Genomic DNA, 27,476 nt, shown 5'->3' with positions numbered 1-27,476 from the left:
TTTACATTCCGTGGAATGATTGACCTAAATAACACATAATTAACCCTTATGCAACCTTGGATTTGCCATATGTAGCTATTTGCCTGCAAGTACAAGTTGAAGATAAGTCACGCCTGACAACTTGTGAACTGTGGTCGTCTGCTGTAACGGACTGGCTGAACCGCACCCCATGTTTGGAATTCGTTAGGATGGCACTACTGTGATTACGGCCAGGGTTTCAATCCCAGGTTCTCGCATTAGTATAGTGTCTTGAAGTTGTCGATGGAGTCGTAAAGATTACAATTACACAGGAAAATTCATTTATTCCTGGCAAACTTGTTCTATTATAGCTGTGCCAGACATCCGTTTTGCACAATAACAATAATTTATACCTCAATCTTTAACCCTAATCCAACTGGGTCGTTTCAGTTAATTATAAACCTCAAATGAGTTATTTTTGTACAAGTGCAACCATGTTCAAGTTCATTTTATTCCAGTACTAGACCTCAGCCCATCAGACAGTATACACTGTAACGATACAGGAAAACATACAAATATTACAAAGTGAACAAGTTACAAAATCTTGATAATATTGATAACATTTCACAATTTTGGAATGACTTTACTAGATACAGAGACAGTTTTAATATTATGACCTGGTCTTGCGATGACAAAATTGGACTAAATTGCATTCATTAGGTTTGACTCTTCCAGGGCAATCACTATATATGTTAGTGTACATTCAGTGAATATTTGTGTGTTGAAAAGTATCATGGCAGCCATGAAAAGAAAAACAAAGGCATCACTTGAATCAACTCTCAACAACAATCCTGTAAAGTTGAATGACAGTACATTGCCGACTAAAATACAAAAACAGAGAAACTCTGGTGTTGAGTTACCACAACTAAGCGAGTTGATATACTGTGTTATTATTGCTGCAGTCAGTTTACTATGTTACTGGAACAGTCTACCTGGTGAATTTGTGCATGATGATATCATGGCATTGAAAGATAACCAGGACTTGAGACCAAGTACACCACTGACAGAAATATTCCTCAATGATTTCTGGGGGAAACGGATGTCTGATAACACCAGTCATAAATCCTACAGACCCCTGTGTGTTCTGACATTCAGGTAAGATAGTGTATAGAACAGACCCTCTCACAGTCCTCGGAGCATCACACCGCACTAAAAGGGCTGTTTTGTATGTACTGATAGCTACTGCATAATTGTACTCGAATATCCTTGTGCTGTGGACCCTCGTAGACTACATAGAGCTAATCATTTGTTGACGTGTTACTGCGATCCACCCTATGTAGTCAATGAGGGCACAAGGATATTCTAGTACAATTATTCAATAGACATTGGTACATACAAAACAGCTAATATCGGTGTTCCTGAAGACTGGTGAGATAGTCTATGTTTAGAATAGTGACAGTGTCCATGTGAAACTCAACTATAATTGTAATTTCCTGGCCGGCTATGCTGTATTTTACTACCATGAAACTAGCAACAAAATATTGATCCTGTGTCTAGTTCTACCTATATTCATATCATTCATATAATTGTATAAAGAGATCTTGTCCTATGCCATGGTTTTGTTCAACAGAAAATACAATGTTTGATCTCAGTTCTCAGTTTTAAGAAATTTAGACTGTATCATAACATACTTGTTTTTTGGCAATTGAGAAAAAAAATAGCAGAACAGATTTGTCATTATTTTCCCTGTTTACTTTATTACTTGAAGATGTAATCATATTCCCTACAAATATGAAATTATTTGTGAATTAACGCTATGTCAGTTTTGACTTGTGGAGACAGTGTAACCGATATTTTCCTTGATTAACTAAGAAAATTGGGAATAAAGTATTTTGTATTTTTTAATGTGTTCTTGTAAACCAGAGCTGTTATTTCTTCCGCGACACTGTAAAATAATGAATTCCGTGCACCTTAGACGGTGCTGTGGTTTACGACGATGTTTGATGGTGTTTGCTTTGGTTCTCTTTATACAACAGATGGAACTATTATTTTGGTGAATTAGATCCCTATGGTTATCATGTTGTGAATGTAGTCCTGCATACACTGGTATCTATGTTATTTCTTCACGTCTGTCATCGATTCATATTTCTGGATATAAGACCTGCTTTTCTTGCTGCGTTGATGTTTACTACACATCCAGTCCATACAGAGGCTGTAAGTATTAAAACAGCGCCCTCAGTGTTAGCGGTTTCATGGAAATATATACGTAGACAGCACCCTTTAATAACATCCTTGATTTTATGTATATCAATATGAATATATGATAACAAATACGAATATGAATATGAATGTGAATACAAATGTGAATACACAATACTTCATTGATTGTACAGGGACATTGTACAGGTCTGTGAGGATTTGGTATTTATTTTTTATTTTTAAGTTATAAAATATAATATCATGGCTTCTCACTTTGAAAAATCAATGTGAAACAACATGCCTAGTCCTTGTTTGTAACTCAATAAATTACAAAAACCTAAAAAAAATTGTGTAGAATGTTTATTGTATGTACAATGAAATTTTTTTTACAATTTTTTAGTTTTTGGAATTTGTTTCATTTGAATATAGTTTATGTGATTTGTGTATAATTTATTTTATAAATTATTTTTAATTTATGTAACAGTTACTACAAATTATGTTTACATAAAATAATTGTTTAATTTATGTTTAATTTTTAATTTATGTTGTAATTAATTTTAATTATTTAATGCTTTAATTTTTAATTAATGCTTTAATTAATTGTTAATTTATGTTGTAAATAATTTTTAATTTATGTTGTAATTAATGCTTTAATTAATTTTTAATTTATGTTGTAATTAATTTTTAATTAATGCTTAGATTAATTTTTAATTTATGTTGTAATTAATTTGTAATTTTATGTTGTCATTTGTGATTTACTTTGTTAGGTGACAGGCATCGTTGGTAGAGCTGATGTCATGGCATGTTTATTGTTTCTACTTTCATTTATAGCATTTTTAAGGTAGGAGCCAAACAAAGCAGACTAAAATCATTACACCATGCACGAGAAAAGTTGAAAAAAAACTATGCACTATGTATGCGGGTCGTTCAACGTTACGACAACACGCGTCCATGTCATAACAATGCATGTCTACATCACTGGTTCTGCTGTGTTCAAAATATGAGTCAAAACATTCAAAATTGCCATTACTTTCCCTGATTTTTTAAAAATATTACTGGCGCTGGTATAATTATGTTACTCTCCAATATTTTTCTTTGAATTCATTCAACCTGAAAATACTCATAACCTAAGGGGAGTTCCCTAAGACCCCTTAGGTCACTCATATTTTCCTTGGCTGAACGAAGAAAAATATTGGGGAATTACATTTAAGTGTTCACTGACTGACTGACTTTAATTTAACATTAGTTTACCTGTAAGTTAATTTGCATAAACTTAACTTATCTTTTCTCTACATTAATTTTCTAGTAATGTTCTATCATTTCTGACTTGTATGTTTCTATGGCAACAGTATTGTCTGTTTTTTCTTCTTTTCCTATTCCATTCCATTATGTGTAAGAACTATATATAAGTTAATGCGTACAGGTTCTCACTTGCCTTGCAGAATAGAAAAGTACACACAGAAATCTACCAGTTGACATGTTAGCCTAGCTGGTTAGAGCACTCTGACTAGTATTCAGGGGATGTGGGTTCAAATCCTACCGGTACACGGTGTCACTTTTCTTTTCTCAATTAATATATATATTTGAACTTGTTTCCTGTACTTGCTGTAACTGGAATGTTTTTAGTCCCCGCCGGACGAAGTCCGTGATGGGGACTTATGGATTGGGTTCCGTCTGTCCATCCGTCCGTGCGTCTATCCGTCCGTCCATCCGTCCGTCTGCAGCTGTTTCTTGGAGATGCCTGGACCGATTTTTTTCAAACTTGGTACAGGGGTAACAATACAATGTCATACATATGCACGTCAATTTGTTTCATGATACGATTCAATATGGCCACCTAGCAGCCATTTTGTTTGCAAATTTTCCCTGTCTAAAGCCATAACTCAGACATGCTTGAACAGATCTCATTCAAAGTTGGTATTAGGACAGTGTTCTATGACATACATGTGCATATCCATTTTCATCGTGATATGATCCAATATGGCCTCCTAGCAGCCATTTTGTTTGTGAATTTTCCATGTCCATGCAAAGCCATAACTCAGACATGCTTGAACAGATCTCATTCAAAGTTGGTATTAGGACAGTGTTCTATGACATACATGTGCATATCCATTTTCATCATGATACGATCCAATATGGCTGCCTGGCAGCCATTTTGTTTGCGAATTTTCCATGTCCAATGCCATAACTCAGACATGCTTGAACAGATCTCATTCAAAGTTGGTATTAGGACAGTGTTCTATGACATACATGTGCATATCCATTTTCATCACGATACGATCCAATATGGCTGCCTGGCAACCATTTTGTTTGCGAATTTTCCATGTCCAACAAGCAGACACAACATATCTAAGTCTGTTTGATTTAGGTTCACAAGTGTTGTTGCGTGATCAGAGTAGTGATAATTCCTTAAAACCCAATCATAGCGGGGACTATGTCATTCTCAATGACTTGTTTGAAACTGTTTTGTTAGATATAATTGACTTAATTGGCATATTGTACACCCTTCACAGTATTGTTTTATTTATATGTCACACACTCAAAGGAATACACTTACATCACTAGAAAAAAAAATTCATACATCAATAAAAATGAAAATGGAACAAAAAGACGCAAGTTAAGTTTTGAAATCTGGGGGAGTTGGGGCTGGCAAATAGCAAACACAGAGCTAATCAGTGGGCAAATTATATCACCGGTTAGATTATATATAGATACCAGTATATATAAATAGGTAGATTATAATTAGTTCGTTATATCACTTGTTGATAAACATATTTGTGTACATGTAGCAATACATGGTAAATAAATCCAATCAAATTGATTTCAGGGTCTGTATCTCAAATAACCAGTCACTCTGTTTTATTAGTGACTACCCGTAATTAAAACATATCTAACCACTCCTGTAATGCTATTTTCAGAACACTCAGAGTTCTTTTATACACATTTTGTTCATGACTTCATCATCGCCATATTTTTAGTGGCCATGACCAAATTTTAGTCCTCACAAATCTTGGGTGCCCTCTTGTGATCCATATGTGTAAAATGGTCAGAACCTCGGCAACTGTAATATGCCGTTTTGCTCAGAGTATTTTCTCTTAATTAATATTATCTTCTGTGTTGTTGATCTAGGAGTATACAACAGCCCAATCCGTCTACAGACTTCCCAAGTACTACATCACCGTATTTATTCGGGTTATCACTTATACTGGGTGCCTGTAATATGTTGATCAAAGAACATGGCATAACAGTCCTTGGTGTATGTATGGTATATGATATACTGGTGGTGTGTAGAACTGGAATGCAAAGGTAAGATATATTATATGGTATATGATTTACTGGTGGTGTGTAGAACTGGAATTCAAAGGTAAGTGTATAGATATAGACTCTAAGTGAATATTAATTGCCGTACGTTTTATCTAAATGAGTGGTTATTGAAAACAGATGTAGGGGAAGTTGTTGAAACTGTTATGATATAGCCTAGGGTAATGTCCAATGTCATGGTATTTCTCAGATTTCATGTTATGTTAGCCATTGTTAACCCACAATAGTAAGACGTAGTCAGTAGACTTTATACCCACATATACACATGCACCCTCATGTAACCACTCATCCCCCCCCCCACAGACACAACACAACACACACATATACACACATATACACACATACTCGGCACACAACCACACCCCCCACACCCACACACACACACATGTGCTATATGTGCTACTTGCAACCATCACCAGGGGAAAATGTTTGAAAATTGTCACCTTGAATTTCAACAAAAATGAAAGTGTTGAATACTAATAATGGTAAGAAGAATTTCACTAATGCTACCATGTCTGTTTTTAGGTTTATTCAAAGTAAGAAGTTAACCAAGTCATGTTATCCATTGGTAAAGAGACTTGGTGTAATACTGCTATTGGTGAGTTGAATCCAGTCATTTACAATGTATTCACACCATCTATTTACCAGCTTGTTTATGAGACACAGCGTTGTGTAATAACTTTAAAGTGATGGGATAGATGGTATTATGGTGCAATTTTCGGGAGTGATCAAATTTGGGAATCAGGACAAAAGTGCGCCCTCTGTGTCAGTCAACTAAACATTCTCATTAGCACCACTACATTTGTAATGTCATCATACTGATCAATAGTGAGAACTTGATCCCACCGCTGTCACCACGTTGATAGTTTTAAAGGTAATGGTTATTTCCCATTACTACCACCACCACAGAGAATTTATGTGAAGGTAGTGCAGTAATCAATACCTGTATTTGGACCTAATTAGCTGAGATGAAGGCCAGAACTCCCAAAGTCTAGATAAGCTTGCATACTCTTGATGACATTGTTGGGACCAGGGTTGTTGATAATTGACTAAGTTAGTTTCTACATCATAATTGGCAATTTTGGACAAGTATAATGATACTCTACACAGTAATGGAATATTTAGTAATTAAATTATGTTGTTGTTGTTGTTGTTGTTGTTGTTGTTGTTATTATTGTTGTTGTTATTGTTATTGTTTTTATTCATAGTTGGCAGTACTAATGGTATTCAGAATCAAAATGATGCATGGTCAGTTACCTGGATTCACAGATCAAGACAATCCAGCATCCTTTGCTCCTGACATCAGTACAAGGTAAAATTACCCAACATCCTTTGCTCCTGATATCAGTACAGGGTAACATTACCCACCATCCTTTGCTTGTGACATCAGTACAAGGTACCATTACCCAGCATCCCTTGCTTGTGACATCAGTACAAGGTACCATTACCAAACATGCTTTGCACCTGGCATCAGTACACTATACCCAGCATCCTTTGCAGTTGCATGTATTAGTAATGTTTGCAACACAGTAAAGTTGTATATGCTAATCAGTAGGATTCTTCCAATGCTTTGTATTAGCCGTATGTCAATGTATCACCAGCAACAAAACTATAGCGCCCTCTCTTGACTATTTCTTTCTATTTTTCTAGGTTTCTTACATACTGTTTCCTGTTAGTCTTCAATGGATGGTTACTACTAGCTCCCATAATCCTTTGCTATGATTGGCAGATGGGAAGTATACCATTGGTGGAGTCATTTACAGATCCAAGAAATATGACCACTGTCTTCTTTCTTGTTACCATGGTGATCCTTTGTGTATTTTGTCTACGATGTTTATTCCAAGAAAAGGTAAAATGAAACTTGATTGCAGTATTCATATATAGTGCAGGGAAAATATCACGTCTCATAAACACAGATTACATTATGCAGTTCAAGTAGTTTTTGGAATGGGGGGGGGGGGGGGGGGGGGGCTCTACTATGACACCTGTACAACTATACTACTATCAGAGTTTCAATAAGGAACTTACAATCCAAACTGAGCATGCTCAGACACAAAGGACTATGGGATTATCTATGGTTATCGTAATACCTAATCTGGAGCTACCGATAAAATAAACCTCCCACAAAGATCAGGGTGACTATGAATTGATCATTCCTGGTTATAAACAATGTAACAGTATTGTTTACAATGATAATTTATTAGTATTTATTATCACATTTCCCATGATTCAACATTCAACATGGCTGGTTTACAAGTTCCCTATTGGGTGGCACGATATATGGTTTTATATCTCATAATAAAGTTTTTTGTTACAAATAACACAAACAAAATACAGGCACTAAATAGTGCACATGCACATAAAATGTAACATTTTATCTCCTGTGAACACAAATAAAGAGTTTCAAGTGTGTTTGAATCTTCCTTGTTTGATCTAGCAGTGATTTTGATTTGTATTCACAGCGAGATCAAATGTATCATTTTATATGATTGCACGCTATCAGTGTCTGTATTTTGTTTTATGTCATTTGTAACAAAAAACCTGCAAGATGCAAAACACACTGTGTGTTAGCTAGTTGAAACTGTATAGTCACTCTGGTTTGGTAGTAAAAATATGCTACCTACAAAAAATTGAAACTCTATAGTCACTCTGGTTTGGTAGTCAAAAACATTATGCTACCTAATTGAAACTCTATAGTCACTCTGGTTTGGTAGTAATATTGTATTGTCTAATTGTAACTCTATAGTCACTCTGGTTTGGTAGTAACATTATGCTTCCTAATTGAAACTCTATAGTCACTCTGGTTTGGTAGTAATATTGCGCTGTCTAATTGAAACTCTATAGTCACTCTAGTTTGGTAGTAACATTGTACTGTCTAATTGAAACTCTATAGTCACTCTGGTTTGGTAGTAACACTGTGCTGCCTAATTGAAACTCTATAGTCACTCTAGTTTGGTAGTATCTGGGCTGTAAAGATAACTAAAATACATACTCCGAACCAGACTTTTGCTAAGCTCTCATTCTATATTATATTTTGTTTTATTTTCAGAGACATCAATTGAAAGTTATTTTAACTGGGTTAGCTTTTCTAATCATTCCATTCCTACCAGCTACCAATTTATTTATCAGAGTGGGTTTTGTTGTTGCAGAGAGAATTCTCTACATTCCTAGGTAAGTTAGGAAATAAATTACAAAATGCTAATTTTTGCAGTAGAGCATGGAAATAAAATCTTCACATTATCACAAAAATTATGCTGTGAAATTTATTTAGAATTATCACTATGAGATTGTTGGTAACCAAATATGTATAGTCTTCCTGTACTGTATACCACTCTGTTTGTATTTTCAACTGTCTATGATCAGCAAGATTTATAAATTAACAATATTGTACGTAGACATTCCTTTTTTATATATATAGTCAATAATTTTCTCAAAACTATTTTCGAGTCTCTCAACCACAACTTTAAATCATTTTCTTTTTTGGATGTTAATGTTTACTTGTATGTTTATCTCTTTTTGTGGGAAATAAATGTCAATTCAGTTCAATCACTCTGAGATATTGAACACTTTTTTACGATTTGATAAAGTTACATTTGTTGCCATGGATACCGTTTAATGATTTGACCATGTTGTATTTTTCAGTCTTGGCTTCTGTATTCTTGTCACCCATGGTATCGATAATATATGTAAGTCTTGTCACAAGAGGGCGCTGTCTATGTTGTGTACAGGTCTGGTTCTGTTATTAGCTGTATTGTTTACATGGAGAACTATCATTAGAAATCCAGTATGGTTAACTAGAGAGTCATTGTTCAAGTAAGTTGTATCAACTTTGAATTTAAGATGTTGAGGACATTGTACATATTAATAGGGAACTTACAATCCAGACTGAGCATGCTCAGATGCAAAGGACTATGGGATTATCTGTGGTTATCGTAGTACCTAATCAGGAGCTACCGATAAAATAAACCTCCCACAATGGTCGGGGTGCCTATGAATTGATTATTTGTAGTTAAAAACAATGTAACAGTATTGTTTACAATACTATTTGATTAGTATTTATTACCACATTTCCCATGATGCAAAATTCAACATGGCGGGTTTGCAAGTTCCCTATTAGAGGCTCATTTTATCCACTGATAAGCAGTGCAGTAACTAGTTGAAATTGCACTTGAATCCGGGGCACTGAGTTTTGGGTGCAGACTGAAAATTCACTTTAATTGGATTTAATGATTAAGAACCATATTATGTGCACAGCTATACAAATAAGTTTATTGACATGTGACTCAATACTGTGCAGGGTATTTTATGTAACAAAACAGTTTCAAAGACTTCACGATTGCAGCTACTGCGGGTGTAATGCATTCATTCATGACCTACTGTTTATTATGGTAAACTATTATCATGATACTATGTAAATTTCATTTTCAAACTGGTTTATCACTTTGCCTGTAGGTCTGGTGTCCATACATTACCACACAATGCTAAGGCACATTACAACTATGCAAACTATCTGAAAGATACAGGACAGTCACATGATGCTATCAAACACTACAGAACAACTTTACAGTAAGTGTGTGTGTGTGTGTGTGTGTGTGTGTGTGTGTTTGTGTTTATGTGTGTATGTGTGTGCGTGCGTACGTATGTATGTACGTACGTATGTACGTACGTACATGTATATGTATGTATGTATGTATGTAGTGTGTATGTATGTATGTATGTATGTATGTATGTATGTATCAATCAATCAATCAAAAAGAATTTTGATTACACCAAACTACAATATCATAATTCTGCTAAATGATTAGTACTAAAACATGGGTCAAAGACTCCTGGGAAGGGAGGGGGTGGCAACTCCCTCTATTTGAATGTATATATAGGTGCCATTGGCTGCACACCCCTACCAGAGTTGACCACTGGTATCCACTACTGTATATATAGAACTTCAAGAATTTACAGTAAAAGGAAAACTCTCCAGAATATCTTCTTCCTGTGATGCCACACATCATTATTTTTGGGTTATTGATATCATATATAACATTGAATTATAGACTATACCCAAGACATGCTAGTGCTAGTAATAATCTAGGAACACTGCTACAAGAATCTCAAAATATTGAAGCTGAAGAATTGTTTAGAAAAGCCATAGAGATCAAACCAAGTCACGTCAGAGCACACTTTAACCTGGCAAATCACATCAGGTATGTATGTATGCTGTATCAGGTATGTATGTATGCTGTATGCTGTATCAGGTATGTATGTATGCTGTATGCTGTATCAGGTATGTATGTATGCTGTATGCTGTATCGGGTATGTATGTATGCTGTATCAGGTATGTATGTATGCCATGTAAGTAATTGGCCCAAAACTGACCAAGTACGGGCAGAGTTACGAGCTCGCAAGTCTCAAGTACGAGTGACGTCAGGGGTTCCTGTTTCATTGCACGGCTGTCTGCTGCATTTCTGTGTAAACTACGGAGCAATAACAACTGGGTAGGTTCACAATCAGGCTGCGACTCTAGCCATAACAAACATGGAGAAAGTATAGCTGCCGCTTCACCGTGCAATGGTACTGGTTCACACGGGACATCGTTTTCGACTTTATCTTAAGTTTCACGATCAAGTGAAGATTCCTTCCTAGACATCGCAGATTTATAGGTAGGCCGAAGCTGAAAAGGTTTTACACCTTTGAAAATCTTTATTGGGCCATGGAAAAAGAAACGGAACTCCTTTCACTTCTGACCGACTATCATCTTTTCGGTATCACAGTCAATCATCAATGGTTGCGTTGCATCTCATTTTTTCGGGGGACACGTAGTCAGTTCGGATGACCGATCAATTCGGATATTCGCCACGTACTCGCAGAATACGACAAGTGTGAGTCCTCTGCATACTCATCGAAAATTAGGCCAACTGCAAGAGTATGACGTCACCCGTATGTGGAAATTACGAGTTCAGACGTCACTCATACTTGAGACTTACGAGCTCGTAACTCTGCCCGTACTTGGTCAGTTTTGGGCGAATTACATACCTCTGTATGTTGTATGCTGTATCGGGTATGTATGTATGTATGCTGTATCAGGTATGTATGTATGCTGTATGCTGTATCGAGTATGTATGTATGCTGTATGCTGTATCAGGTATGTATGTATGCTGTATCAGGTATGTATGTATGCTGTATCAAGTATGTATGTATGCTGTATCAGTCTCTTAGAAATGAACTAATACCAAATTATTTTATACTGAACCCAACACCAGAAAAAGCAATAACCTTTCTTTCGACCAGAAATCAACTTACAATTTTTAGTTTGTCTATTTTTGTATTCGAAGCTTTTTACTCAAAGAGAAGATACTATTATCTTTGTAATATCTATTTTATTTGTCATTGTGTTCCAAAAGTTACTGTGTTATTTATCCTCTTTTTTGTTGAATGATGGTTGAGGGCGCTATTCTTATGAAATAAATTAAATATGCTGTACATATATCACAAATGAAAACGTAACTGGATGGTCTCAACAAAACTCAAGTCAAAGGGTTTCCAAACATTCTGACTAGCTTTTGCCATGTTAACAGAGTATCACCAGGTCAGCTGTACATGCACTGAGTTCATACAGCTAGGAAGTCAAGATTGAGAAAATGATCGAACATGTATGTTGTCTGATAGGAAATTTGAATTACTGAGTTCACAGGCTGTATGGAGAGAATTCTTGCCAGGTCAACCTTCCAGTCAGCTGGTGAGGCTAGATACACAGTGTATATGTGCATTCACTCACACATACTTAACACACATGTATGCAGTTTCTGATTTTTCAAAACTAAAGTTCAAATTTGTTTCACAGTAAACATGGCAACCGAAAAGAAGAAGCAATGAGATTACTTCAGCGAGCACTAGAAATTGACCCAAACTACGCCGACGCTTACACCAGTCTGGCTGGTATTCTTCTAGATCGAGGGCAGTATGATGAAGCTGAGATATTGTACAAGAAAGTTATCACTATGACACCAAATGATGCCAATGCCTATAATAACTATGGTGCCTTGTTTGTTAGAAGAGGTAACAGACCTTTTGAATAAATAGCGCCCTCTTGTGGCTCAATTATGTCTTTTGTCAAACAGGGTATAGATCTTTCCAATATATAGTGCCCTCTTGTGGCTGCATGTACTATAGTGGATTGTTTGTTGGAAAATGTTGCAGACATTTCTAATTGAATATTGGAATCAAATATCTGTGTAATATTCTCATTCAGGGCCACTTGGACTCATGCCAACTGTGCTGTAACATGAATTTAGCATGGTTATTTCTTGACCAATCAAATCTCTGCATTTGTACCAGTGTTAATTCAATGTCCTCATTATTGTCCTTTTCCCAGTAACTCATCTACCATTTATGTAAGAGAAAGAAATACACAAATGTCTGAATATTCTTTTTACAGAAAAACGTGAAGAAGCCTTTGAGCAATACCAGAAGTGCCTTGAACTTGACTCTCACCACACTGTTGCCTTGGTAAATGCAGCAAGGTTGCTAAGGAAACTAGGTAGAACTAATGAAGCTGAAAATATGTTTAAAAGGTAAGAAAATTATTTGTGTTTTCCATTCTTTTGAAAATGTGTTACTTTGTAGCTGTATAAAAACAACAACAACTACAAATAACTTTCAAAACCTAATCTTGAAAGTAAGGTAATAATTTATAGAAACCTGTGATAATGAGTTATGTTACACCCAACCCTTTTCCCCTCCCATCCACACACTCACTAATGATTATTAGTAAACTGTGATGAATTACATTTCACCCCCACTTCCATTCTCCCACCCCTACCCCTAACACACAACTTATCCAACCTTTACCTAGAGTAAGGTAATAATTGGTAATAATTATTAGAAAAGTGTGACAATGAGTTATGCTACACCACAAACCCACATACACACCCACATACACATACACACACATACATACACACTCACATACACCTACACATACACATACATGCACACATACACGCACTCACATACACACACACTCACACACATACATACACATACACATACATACATACATACATACATACATACACACACACATACATACATACACTCACTCACACACATACACAAACACACTACACATACACAAACAAACAAACAAACAAACACACAAACATACACACACACACTCACACACAAACATACACATACACACACACTCATACATACACATACTCACACATACATACACAGACATACATACATACATACATACATACATACATACATACATACATACATACATACATACATACATACATACATACATACATACATACATACATACATATATAATATAGCTGACAGATCAAAATGTCACATGTGTTTCTAACTCACCATTCCAAAGTCCCTATTTTGCTATCCAATCGTACATAGATTGGTTAATTTGACATTTTGTCACTTTTTTTCAGGGCATTGGAAGTGAAATATGAAGCTGATACTCTGAAGAGTTTAGGTGCTTTGTATTATAACACAGAGAGACTACACAAAGCTAAACATGTATTTAAAGAAGTATTGACATTAGAACCAGAATCTCTAGAAATGAAAACTAACTATGTAAGTAGTGTACTACCAATGTCAAGGTGCAATCTTCAACTAGACCCTACAAGCTGTCTACAAGCTTGTAGCAAACTTTCGCATGCATGTAGCAAACTTGTGACTTTCGTACGGGATGTTGCTCTGCTATTCTGGCAAAATTGTACATGATTTTTTGCAAACTGAGACTAGTCTCAGCTAGATGGGTTTATTCACCATCTGAGACTGGCAAACTGAGACTGGTCTCAGATGGCACTTTTTACAAACTGAGACTAGTTCATGGCCTCTGTTTGACATTTTATGTATCCTTACATACCTCCTTTCTAGCTGTCTAACCTTAACCTTTGCTGTTGATCAATAAAGACATGACAGTCACAAACCATGAGCGGTCCAAGTGCAACAAACCCGCGGGCTTGCCTGGCGAAAACGGATGTCATAAAAGTTGTTTGCATCTCTAAGCTCTTTGTAGCATTACTTATAATAGCCTAATAAATTGATAACAACTGATATAAGACGGAGATAAGGTTTGCCTCAATTGACTCACTCCTTAGAAATGATCTTACGCTGTGAACTACACTTTTACAGCTGTTTACTTGTGTTATGTAAGAGCCCATCATCACATGTGTAAATATTGGTACTCTTTGATAACAAATCCACTTGCTTGGCTAATGGCTTGTCCCAGTAATGGTTACTGCTCAAAATGTTAGGCAAACTTGAAATTTTAGAGGATCATTGTACTAAAGATTTTAGACACCAAATCATGTCAGTGATATTAACAAGTTTGGTATGTACCTATCTTCTAGGCCCAAGTCCTGGCAAGACTTAACAACTTTGAAGATTCCTTAGATATTCTGCACAGTGTTATTGAAACGGATACTACCTATACATTGGCATATCGACACTTAGCTGGTGTATATGCCATGATGAAGAACCATAGACAGGTAGGTCCTACACTAAGGGACTGTCGCACAATGTCACACAACACATGACCTTTGTTTGTTTAGGGGGAGGGGAGGGGAGGGGGTCTGGCATCAATGCGATTGGTGAACTTCATTTTCAGGCTCATAAACAGATGAGGTCAAAGTGTCCAGTACTATGTTCTCAAGTTTTGCTATATGATAATTGTTTTATAGTCCCTAGTAAATAAACACCCAGTGGTGCATTATCAGGCTCATAAACAGATGAAGTCAAAGTGTCCAGTACTATGTTCTCAGGTTATACTATACGACATTGAACCGTGACCAGGTTAATTTTATGTTATTTCGCTCAAGTTCAACATTTTGCAATCAATGAAAAGTTTGAAAACTGGAAATTCCATGGCATTTTCTTGCTTGAATTCTCAAACCAAGCAAAACATCTTAAAGACAAGTTTGAGTCAATGTTTTAAACAAATACTTGATGACTATCAATCTTGGTTTTTAATTTTTTTTAATGAATACTTTTTGTCTTTCAGGCAGCACATTATCTTGACAAGTTTCTACAACTTGATAACAGCCTTGATCCTGTCAGTAAAGCAGAAATACTCTATGAACAGGGCAGTAATTACAGGGATGTAGGAGATAAAGAGGAAGCCATTAAGGTAAGTTAGATGTTTTAGTACTGTATAAACAGGGCAGTAATTACAGGGATGTAGGAAGTAAAGAGGAAGCTATTAAGGTAAGTTAGATGATTTAGTACTGTATAAACAGGACAGTAATTACAGGGATGTAGGAGATAAAGAGGAAGCCATTAAGGTAAGTTAGATTTTAGTACTGTATAAACAGGGCAGTAATTACAGGGATGTAGGAGATAAAGAGGAAGCCATTAAGGTAAGTTAGATGTTTTAGTACTGTATAAACAGGGCAGTAATTACAGGGATGAAGGAGATAAAGAGGAAGCCATTAAGGTAAGTTAGATGTTTTAGTACTGTATAAACAGGGCAGTAATTACAGGGATGTAGGAGGATAAAGAGGCAGCCATTAAGGTAAGTTAGATGTTTTAGTACTGTATAAACAGGGCAGTAATTACAGGGATGTAGGAAGTAAAGAGGAAGCTATTAAGGTAAGTTAGATGATTTAGTACTGTATAAACAGGACAGTAATTACAGGGATGTAGGAGGATAAAGAGGAAGCCATTAAGGTAAGTTAGATGTTTTAGTACTGTATAAACAGGGCAGTAATTACAGGGATGTAGGAGATAAAGAGGAAGCCATTAAGGTAAGTTAGATGTTTTAGTACTGTATAAACAGGGCAGTAATTACAGGGATGTAGGAGGATAAAGAGGAAGCCATTAAGGTAAGTTAGATGTTTTAGTACTGTATAAACAGGGCAGTAATTACAGGGATGTAGGAGATAAAGAGGAAGCCATTAAGGTAAGTTAGATGTTTTAGTACTGTATAAACAGGGCAGTAATTACAGGGATGTAGGAGATAAAGAGGAAGCCATTAAGGTAAGTTAGATGTTTTAGTACTGTATAAACAGGGCAGTAATTACAGGGATGTAGGAGATAAAGAGGAAGCCATTAAGGTAAGTTAGATGTTTTAGTACTGTATAAACAGGGCAGTAATTACAGGGATGTAGGAGGATAAAGAGGAAGCCATTAAGGTAAGTTAGATGTTTTAGTACTGTATAAACAGGGCAGTAATTACAGGGATGTAGGAGATAAAGAGGAAGCCATTAAGGTAAGTTAGATGTTTTAGTACTGTATAAACAGGGCAGTAATTACAGGGATGTAGGAAGTAAAGAGGAAGCTATTAATGTAAGTTAGATGTTTTAGTACTGTATAAACAGGACAGTAATTACAGGGATGTAGGAGATAAAGAGGAAGCCATTAAGGTAAGTTAGATGTTTTAGTACTGTATAAACAGGACAGTAATTACAGGGATGTAGGAGATAAAGAGGAAGCCATTAAGGTAAGTTAGATGTTTTAGTAGTGTATAAACAGGACAGTAATTACAGGGATGTAGGAGATAAAGAGGAAGCCATTAAGGTAAGTTAGATGTTTTAGTAGTGTATAAACAGGACAGTAATTACAGGGATGTAGGAGATAAAGAGGAAGCCATTAAGGTAAGTTAGATGTTTTAGTACTGTATAAACAGGGCCGTAATTATTTTGAGAAAGTTACTCCGCTATTGTAACTTACAAAACATTTTGCCACTTGATATAACAGTCATAGATTATACAAGATATTACTTCATACCAGCATCAAAATCCCAGCTGTTTGTCTCATTTCAATGGGACTCTCTTCTGAGACACATGACTATATAGTCATTATACTATGCTCGAGCCAGGTTCAACAAAAAATATGGAATGTAAATTCTGGTCGTTCTACGTCATGACAGCGTGCATCTATATCACGGCAATGCGTGTATACGTCACTGGTTCAGCTGCATTCGAAATATTAGTCAAAACGTTCAAAATTGCCAAACTTTCCCCGATCTTTCTTTGATATTACTGGTGCTGGTATAATTATGTTATTCTCCAATATTTTTCTTCATTCAGCCAGTTAAATACTTGTGACCTAAGTAAGGGTTGTCACTACTCGTCTAGTGACTCGTAGTGACAAAGACCCCTTAGGTCACTTGTATTTTCCTTGGCTGAATGAAGAAATATGTTGGGGAATAACCTCTGAATATGCCATGTTCCGGTTACTGAAGTTCCAGCCATTTCTCAGGTAAGCACCAAAACAGGGCGCACCAGATTTTGCAAAGTGGGGGCTAAAATTTGTGCTATGGCCACTGGTTGCATGAAGCAGTGAATGAAATGTGTGTAAAAGAACTCTGAATGTACATAACAGAGTTTACAGTAGTAGTTAGGCATGTGTTGATTACTGGTAGTCACTACTAAAACAGTATTGTGGGAACAACATAGAGAATGAGTGGTAATTTAGTGTCTGCTGTCTTTATGATCCAATACTCTACTTATCTGGCCCTCACTTCCTGTCAACAAATGGCTTGTGAACAGCACTCCTAGTGGCCAAACCAGGAAATCTTTCACCTTTCCTATAACCGAAATATGGTTTATTGTAGTACATCCCTGATGATGCTGGGATGTCAGCCAAATTTGGAATTTGCTTCTTAATAAATATTTTGACTTTTGAGTGAAATTTTTTATTTGTAAACATATTTTAATTTTAAATTTCATTTATGTCCTGATTACTTTCAGTGCTATCAAGAAGCTGTGAAATTACATCCTAAGTATGCAGTAGCACAGATGAATCTAGGCGCAATGTATCACATGAAGGTATGTATACATAGTTTATGAGAGAAGTACATTGTGAGAAAACATCCTAAGTTTGCAGTAGCACAGATGAATCTAGGAGCAATTTGGGGGCGCCCTCTTGTGGTCATAACATGTGGAATGACCCGACCTTTGGTAACCAGAATAAGGCATATTCACTTTTTCATTTCTTTCAGAATGATGTTGTCCTTGCCAGAAAGTACTATGAAGCTGCACTGAAACTGGATCCAGATAGTTCTATTTTAAAAGAAAACATGAGAAAATTAGCGAATATAGAAAAACAAGTTAAGAAAACAAGGGATCCATAAAACAGATGAAGAAAGCAAGGAATCCGTAAAACAGATGAAGAAAACAAGGAATCCGTAAAATAGATCAAGAAAACAGATGAAGAAAAAGAGATGAAGAAAGCAAGGAATGTGTGAAACAGAGGAGGAAAAATAAGAAGAAATAAAAAAGACTTTGATTTTAACTTCCGAGATGACAAAATATGAACAACTTCCAAGTTATAACCAAAAACCGTCTTCCAAGTTGCTTGGAGGGCATTGACCTCCACGAGTGGAATTGTTGGTTGGTTGGTTGGTTGGTTGGTTGGTTGGTTGGGGGGGGGGGGAGTTTGAGGGGAAGGAAATTTTATGGAATTATAATTAGTACAAAGCAGCTTGTACATGTATACATGTATGCAGGTGAGGGTGTAGAGCTTTATGTGGGAGAGGTGTTAGTTAATTATGAAGCCTTTATGACAAGCAACTCTATTTTTCAGAGGTTTAATGCCTTAGTGTGTGTGTGTGTGTGTGTGTCTATCTAATAGATCTGTCAGCATGTCTGTATCCGCCTGCCTGCCTGCCTTCCTCTCTCTCTCTCTCTCTCTCTCTCTCTCTCTCTCTCTCTCTCTCTCTCTCTCTCTCTCTCTCTCTCTCTCTCTCTCTCTCTCTCTCTCTCTCTCTCTCTCTCTCTCTCTCTCTCTCTCTCTCTCTCTCTCTCTCTCTCTCTCTCTCTATATATATATATACATATATGTGTGTGCCTGTCTATCTATATGTTCACCTATCTGTCTGTCTGTCTGTCTGCATGTCTGTCCAGTACTAATATATATCTTTGAAACCACCTGAATCTTAAAACTAAAGAGTGCCTTATTTAAAAATATTTTGACAACTGCAATGAAAACAATGACGATTATAAAATTATTGCCAAGTTGTTCCTTAGGTGCAGTCTGTTGCCATGGGCAACAACTTGATAATAAATATTTACCTGAAGTTATTATAAATTTTAAATCCAATAAGTGCAAGATTTAAAGATTATTTTAGCAAAAGTACTGCCCAAACTTTATTGATTTAATCACATTTTAAGTTGTGCATTACACTTTAATGAACACAAATTAACGGGGAACATCACTCCACCAAAATAAGGGTATTTTCAGAATTTGGGGTTCTTTCACTTCATGATTTCACACCCCATAATTTTCACTTGGTAACCACAAAATTCCAAATTGAAACTCTTTTTGACCTCCATTGTTCTTTCAGTGGAACACCATTGCATCATGGGTCTTAGCATATATGAATATTCATTAGCTGAACAATGAAAATTCATGACTTTATCTGAAAGAAATAATCTCTTAGGAGTCATGAATATTCAGTGTTCATCTAATGAATATTCATGTATACTAAGACCCATGATGCAATGGTGTTCCAATGAAAGAACGATAACCATAACAGATGAAAAACCGTTTCAATTTGGTGTTTCTTAGCAACCAAGCGAAACTTGTGTGAAATAATGAAATGGTGCTCCAAGGCCCAAAGTTTATAAAAAATACCTTTATTTCCTATAGTGGTGTTCCCCTTGAATATAGTTTTAAAAACTTATAAGAAATCATGTCATTATATGTTGCAACTATTTCTTTATTTACAACAAAGTCACAGAGTCCACATTTCCATACTGTGATACATTGGGGTGATGATCTATCGTTATGTTTTACATTATTCTGTTCATTCATATTTATTTTTTTTTTTTATTATTATTTTATTTTTTTTTTTTTTTCTATGTGAGTGTCTAGTTCAGGTTTTCCATTGTTTTCCAAATGGTCTCTGTGTTATTTAGTTCTTCCTATCAGATGTACAGCCCAGATTGGAAGAACAGTTTTATATTGTCCTTTTAAGTTATGGCAGTTTCCGCATCCACTATTTCTTGTGAGACTTTGCGATTTTATTATTTTTTCTCGAAACTCGAATACGTAAAAAAGTTTAGGGTTGGCAGTGAAAAGCTAGGTGGGGTCGGGTTACCGGAACCAAACAATATATTGTTTTGTTTAGGTCAAAGTTTTGTTCTATTTTGTTAATCAACTCTTGAATACAGTATTTCCACTGTGTTGACTGCACCAACCCACAATACTAAGTACAATGCGTATGTTATTATTGTAGGGGAAATTATATGGTAGTTTTGGACTTGTAAAAGCCAAAGTTACCATCCCATGTATTAAAAGCTTTACTGTGCAAATAATAGTATTAATATTATGCTAAAAGATTAAAGTGGCACAAGCTGAGTTTGTAAACTTTTTACTCGAGTGAAAATACTTGCCTGGATTAAACAGTTCTAGTATAATATTAATGTCAATGCATGCCTTCGATGACATTACAATTGTCTTCTGGTTTTCTTAGAACAGTTGATTGCCTAGTATGGATTCGACATTTTTTGGTATGTATCAAAAATTATGTCATCAGAACGTTTATATGTTATCTCTTAATACCTGGTTTGAGATCAGTCAATTGCAAGTGATAGTTATGTATCCTTCAGTAAGTAGAATACTGCGTGTGACTTTTAAATATGTTGCATAGATGTAGGACAGTGCAATATAGTTACTTTGGAACGGTAAATTGGTCACGAATACGACGTTTCGATCTGTCCACTACGGAACCATGAACAATATATTCTCCACAACATAAATGTAGATCTCGCCCGAAATGTATAGAATCAGCTTGTGCCCCTTTAAAATTAAAAAGTTATAATTAACTTATATTATATTACACGACAGACACACTGCCTTTATGATGTTTGAAATGGTTTAGTATAGTTTTAGTGTATCACAAAATCATGTTTATATTATAATTCATTTATTGCTTGAATTGTTGTAGACTAGAATTGTAGATTCATGAATATTCAGTGTGCAACTTGAATATATTATTTCTGCTAACTCCCATGATGCAATGTCCCATGGTAAAGATACCCTAGAAAGGTGCAAGATCAATTTGATGTTTCTATGAAATTACAAGCAATAGGGAACTTGCAATCCAGACTGAGCATGCTCAGATGCAAAGGAGTGTGGGATTATCTGTGGTTATCGTAATACCTAATCTGGAGCTACCGATAAAATAAACCTCCCACAATGGTCAGGGTGACTATGAATTGATTATTTGTGGTTACAAACAATACAACAATATTGTTCATAATACTAATTGATAAGCATTTATTATCATATTTCCCATGGTGCAACATTCAACATGGCAGGTTTGCAAGTTCCCAATTGTAGATGAATCATGAACTGACTCTCCAGAACCCATAGTTTATTAACATGACTTAATTTCATGGAGTGGTGTTCCTCTTTAAAAGATATTGAGAATATAAACAAGGATAACATACATTGACAAATTTTAATAAATTGCCCAATTTTGTCTTAGGTTAAGTGTCATTGATAAAGCTATTGTGAAATATTAAATAAGTGTCAAAAATAAAAATGGCACAAAAACCGAAATTATTATTGATATTGAATTTTAATAGAGATACAAATTTGAAGTATATATATATTGTGGACTGTAAATTTACTGTCATTCTAAGCTAAAAGAATGTAAAATCAGAGAATTGTGTACATGTATTATGTGTTTGGTAAGTCAGGACTGTGCGTTTATTACAAATGATGCCCTCTAGAGACAAAATGTAGCAAAGCTTGTATTTTATCAAAAGTATGTTACCTCGGAAATACTCTATAATAAACTTTTGCTGTTACTGTGTTCATGAAAACTCCAGCACATTCTCAGTTAAAATGAATTTTCAAAATCTGGGGTTACCGTACAAATTTTCTCAATAAAATGACCTAAAAAATTAGTCATTTTTTAATCCAATATGGCCGCCGAATGCTGTGTTAACTCTGTGGGAAATTAAATGATTGGCAATTTTCCCTGAAAACAAGACATTGAAACCCCAAATTTGTTCTCTAATCCAATATGGCCACCAAATACTGTGTGAACTCTGTGGGAAATAAATGATTGGTGATTTCTTTGAAAACAAGACATTAAAACCCAAAATTTCTTCTATTTTTATTTCAAAAGGACCACGACTAGTAGGTTTATGGTAAAGTTTTGAGAGAATTGAGGAACTTTGATTTTTCGGTTCCCGAGGTACATTCTACCTTAAAATGAAATTACTAAAAGTTTATTTTTCAGATAGTCATGAATATTCAGTGTACATCTAATGAATATTCATGTATGCTAAAATCCATGAGTAATGATATTCACTGAAAGAACAATAGAGGTGCAAGAGAGTTTCAATTTCTTGGCAACCAAGCAAAAATTATGTGATGTGAAATCATGAAATTACACTCCAGAACCCTAAGTTTTATGAAAGTTTCTCTGTTTCCTTGGAGTGTTGTTCCCTTTTAACACTTCTTATCAATAGATTTTGTGGCTTGGAGGAATTCTGTCATTGTGCAAGTGGGATTTTTGTTTTTCTTTATTCTGAATACGTAGTATTAAATATTACACAATATATAATTATTTATAATTGTGTCTAGTGTGCTTTATTTAGAGATATGTGCCATTTTAGCACTATAAGGGTGTGTGTGTGTGTTTGTGTGTGTGTATGTGTATGCATATGTATGTATGTATGTGTGTATGTATGTATGTGTGTGTGTGTGTGTGTCAGTACACATCTCGGTGTTAAACATGTACTGACTGATTGCATGCAATGAGACTAGATAAGTTCATACGTCTATTGTAAAAAGCAAATGATTATACAACCATATGTCACATTGGGGTGAAAGAGATGGTCGTAGAGGTCGACTTGCTCAAGTCTCTACGCGTTTTTTCACTCTTTACGTGAGAACAATTTTTTAACACAATAGTGCTCTATTGTGTGAAATAGCGACCTGACCTGATTGCTAACAGCCAGGTGAACACTAAACCCATGGAAGACTACTACTCAAAGCAACGAACTGGGAAATATATGAATAGTTACTCACATTTTCCGTCTCAAAAATTGGAAATGAATAACAAATTCAAAACATTTCAATATTCAATACAAGAAGAAGAATGAAAAATCTCCCAGGGGACTGGTGCTAGTCTCGACGATACATAGAACAGCATTGAAGTGTATCTGCCCATGCGCATTTGTCATCTCATTATTTGCTATACATATTATGGGATGCAATAAACATTTGTTAAAGTTTTTGACCAATCAGAGTTTAGCAACGGAATGTCGTATTCAAACTTTATTGGTTGGGGTACAAGACAAATTACTATATTTGTGCATCTCGTCATCTCATTATTTGCTATACATATTATGGGATGCGATAAACATTTGTTAAAGTTTTTGACCAATCAGAGTTTAGCAACGGAATGTCGTAGTCAAACTTTATTGGTTGGGGTACAAGACAAATTAATATATTTTTTTCCATCTCCCTACATTCCTTGTGTGCGTCGCGCAGACAGTTTTGTAAGACTCCGTATGCGACTGCGTTGAGAAGCTAAGGTGAGTAAAGTTATAAATTGTCAAAAAAGTTGAACTTATTTTCACAATAACTGAAATGTGGTAGAATCATAGTGTTTTTGGACAGATAAAAGTTGTCTTTTGTAGTTCCCCCGAAAAACTATTTTCGCGATGTATACCTTTGCATTGAACTGCAGGCGTGGCATCAGTGACAAACTTTTGTCTGAGCCCGACAACGCAGTTAAAAATGTGTTCCCGGGTAGGATTAAATGAAAGAAATTCAGACGAATTGCGCTCAAAACTTTGGCATTTAACACTGCTTTTAGGGATCGGACAACTTTAATTCAACTACAGTTTATTTCCTACGGTCCTAGTAACGTTTACTCCTTTAAAAACACTCGGTCATACGTGCTAAGTTTGTCTGTTACCTTGTTTCGTCGCGCGTTAGTGGAAAAAAAATACTTTGGTTTGCCAGTATGACGGTAGTATTACAATATATTTCCAAAAGTGTTTGATCTATATCTCTTCTTCTCGAGTTCCTTCTCTTTACCTCTGTCAACTTATCGATTCCCTTCTTCCTCAACGGTTTCTGGTGTTTCTCGACACTTTTTTTTCTACGACCCGGCGAGACGTAACCGCTAACTAAACAACTTTGCGGATTCGACACCTTACCCCAACACCAACATCTAGTGTACATGTACAGTAGACCTTTTGCAGATTTTCATAATTGTATTTTAGAGAGGTCGCGCATGTAGGGCTCTTCGAAATGACTGTCCCGGATCCCCTGAACATGTTAAGGAAATGGAGCTAGGATAAAATGTCTCTTCGTTAATGTTGTTCTCCTTAGTAGAATCTCAAATAATTCACTTGGGAAACTTTCTCCAAAAAGGGGAAGTTGAAGCCGGAACTAATATCAAGGTCGCAAGCTTGAAGTGCTCAATACTGCTAAACACAAAGAAATGGTGACGTATGTATAGTTGGTATAAGGTCACGGGTCATAAACTGGAATAGAAATTAAGCTTACAATGCAGAGAAGACATTTCTATGGGGAAGTAAGAACCAAAAAATACAGCGTGATTTCTCAGTACTTTTTGATCAAGACGTTGAATACATTTGTGTTAAGTTCGTATCCCTGTTATACATTGCGGTGAGATAGAGGAACAAACATATATTACATGAAATAGCTAGATCTGGAAATAAGCGCTTCTAGCCAGAACTCCAACTTGTTGGTATGATCTCGTGAGCGTATATTTGCAAAACTAGACGGTAGAAGGATGAATAACTTCAAGACTCCTCAAAGGGGTGGCGATGGTGTATATTGTATTATTAACACAACGATATGCAATTGAGGCACTCAAAAACTGAACCAGATATTTAAAGGAAAATAAAAGGTATTATTGTAAGAAATCATTTGTACTCTAACTTCTAGTATGCTTTTACCTCGACTAAAAAAGTACAGTCGCCCCTGATTATATATATTGATAATAGGCGAATTATTTCTGGTGCGACGACGCGATTTCTTCTTATTCTCTACAAACTTAACTTGTCACTCAATCTACTATTTATGGCAGTGACTGTTCGTTTTATTTAGTACTTTAGAGTAAGTGTGTATGTAGACAGATGTCTTTTGCTTGTTTCATGATTGACTCTGCAGTTGTTGTCACTGAAGGAGGGAGGTTATGTTTGTTTTTCCCCACGGATTTGCAGACTGTTTGGACTGCACAAACACGAAAAAAAAGACCGACGCGAGGTATTTAAAGTGACGCGCGATGACAAGAAACTTCTTTTTTCTTCTTCTTTTTGGCCATAGGTTTAAGCTTTAAAGGAACAAAGTTACAGCGAAAGTCTAAGTTTTTAACTTTTCAGGTGAACATTTGGCTTAGCAGAGCTAGAGGCACCTGTGCAAGGCAGGGACGGTAGAAATAGGCTTAGCATTCTGTGTTTTCTACACTTACGAAATACAGTAAAATGTTTATTCGAGGGACCATATGACTTTATTTACAGCGTGTCTGTCTCACGACAACAATTTAAGACCCGGATCATACATCACATATACTTCCTGTCAACATATAAGTCACTTTTATGAGTCGAAAGCTATCGGCCCAAAATACAAATATTAGTTACAATTCCAGTAAATTATTTGCTTCTCTCCTGATTCTTAATGAGACATACCTCATCGAACGCAATAATGTTTGAGGTGATACATAAAAGCTACAAGTCTCTGTAATTCATCCGCTGTCTGCTATTACTGCAAACAAGATTAATAGTTGACTTTTTTCATAAAGCTGTCACTGAAATCCCCAGGGTACAAAAAATCGTTCCCTTGTCCTCTTTTGTTAGGTCACAAACACAGTCAAGGTACTCCACAATCACAAATGTCTACATGCACAGCTCGAGGTGAATAGAAGTTGGCATTTTGTCAAATAAACCTTTAAAGAAAAGCTAGAGGCATCTAGTTTCCGTTGTCTTGACAACGTAGTCCTGCCACTGTACTGTACTTTCAGCAGTATTGTTCTCTGACCTTCAGATCTTTGTTCATCATGAGTAAACGAACTAAAATAGACTATTTTTTGATATCGAGGTTCCGTCTTGGAGTTTGCTTTCAATGGTTTTACGTACACAATGGATAGAGTGAACATTGAAGGAAAATAACCAGCACTTTACTTGTATTTTCTCCAAAGTGAATTAATACAGTTCTATGTTGAACAAAGTTCTTCTTTACTTTATTTCCCAACTCCAAATTGAGAAATCAAGAGAAAATGATGCCTTTCGCTCATAATTACGTAAGTGAAGAGGTTGAGATAGTGAGGTTTGCCTGCCTGCCTGAAACAAAGGTATTTTCATAAACTGTAGGTACTGGAGAGTTATTTCATTAATTTCACATCACATAAATTTCATTCGGTTGCCAGGAAACACCAAACAGAACACCTTTTCAACGTTATTATTCTTTCAGAAGAAGTACACTCATTGGTCTTTGCAGTTATGAATATGGATTAGATGAACATTTAATATTCATGAATCCTAAATATATGCTTATTTCCTTCAGAGAAATTGTCATGAAAATGCAATATATTCACCTAATAAATGTGAAATCATGAAATAATTATCAAGAATACAAAGTTTATGAAAATACCTGTATTTCCTAGAGTTGCCTTCCCCTTTAAGAGACTTGAAATAGTGTATGATGTAGTCTGGACTTAAATGGTTCAAGAATGGAAAACAGTTCATATACGTGTATACGGAAATACCTGGGTTGAACAAATTAGACGGAATATCTCACACAAGTACAAACATGATATAGGAACTATTAAATTCCGGATTTGTTGTTTTCTATTCATAAAACTTTTCAAAACTTTTTTATCCACAAAACTACTGTCAAACTTAGAATTGATGGCGAAATTATTTTCGCCGACCAGTGAGATGGGTTGTTTTCATCTCTTCACAATCGCGATTTCGATCCGCTCAATCATAGGATGTAATTGATTGATCGATCAATCGGACAATTACATGCTTGAA

The 27,476-nt window shown here is 35.7% G+C and overlaps 1 protein-coding gene across 1 annotated transcript; it reads left to right on the top strand.

Moving 5' to 3' along the window:
- Positions 1–751: 751 nt before the first annotated feature.
- LOC144452722 (protein O-mannosyl-transferase TMTC1-like) lies at positions 752–18,737 on the top strand. The gene is made up of 18 exons (XM_078143868.1): positions 752–1,113; positions 1,995–2,172; positions 2,925–2,998; positions 5,287–5,463; positions 6,004–6,076; positions 6,687–6,790; positions 7,129–7,327; positions 8,528–8,649; positions 9,121–9,291; positions 9,931–10,044; positions 10,527–10,676; positions 12,314–12,528; positions 12,908–13,043; positions 13,929–14,073; positions 14,856–14,993; positions 15,506–15,631; positions 18,195–18,272; positions 18,446–18,737. Exons 1-18 carry the CDS (start codon positions 752–754, stop codon positions 18,575–18,577), a joined length of 2,694 nt encoding a protein of 897 aa, XP_077999994.1. The 3' UTR covers positions 18,578–18,737.
- The last annotated feature ends 8,739 nt before the right edge of the window (positions 18,738–27,476 follow it).

This window comes from Glandiceps talaboti, chromosome 23, assembly GCF_964340395.1.
Source record: "Glandiceps talaboti chromosome 23, keGlaTala1.1, whole genome shotgun sequence".
Classification (NCBI taxonomy): domain Eukaryota; kingdom Metazoa; phylum Hemichordata; class Enteropneusta; family Spengelidae; genus Glandiceps; species Glandiceps talaboti.
This window is presented reverse-complemented; position numbering and strand designations above follow the sequence as displayed.

Excerpts from the sequence above, each read along its gene's own strand:
- LOC144452722 (XM_078143868.1), top strand. The coding sequence starts at position 752 with ATGGCAGCCATGAAAAGAAAAACAAAGGCATCACTTGAATCAACTCTC. Across the intron at positions 1,114-1,994 it reads CTGTGTGTTCTGACATTCAG|ATGGAACTATTATTTTGGTG; the intron begins GTAAGATAGTGT and ends TTTATACAACAG. Across the intron at positions 15,632-18,194 it reads ATAAAGAGGAAGCCATTAAG|TGCTATCAAGAAGCTGTGAA; the intron begins GTAAGTTAGATG and ends GATTACTTTCAG.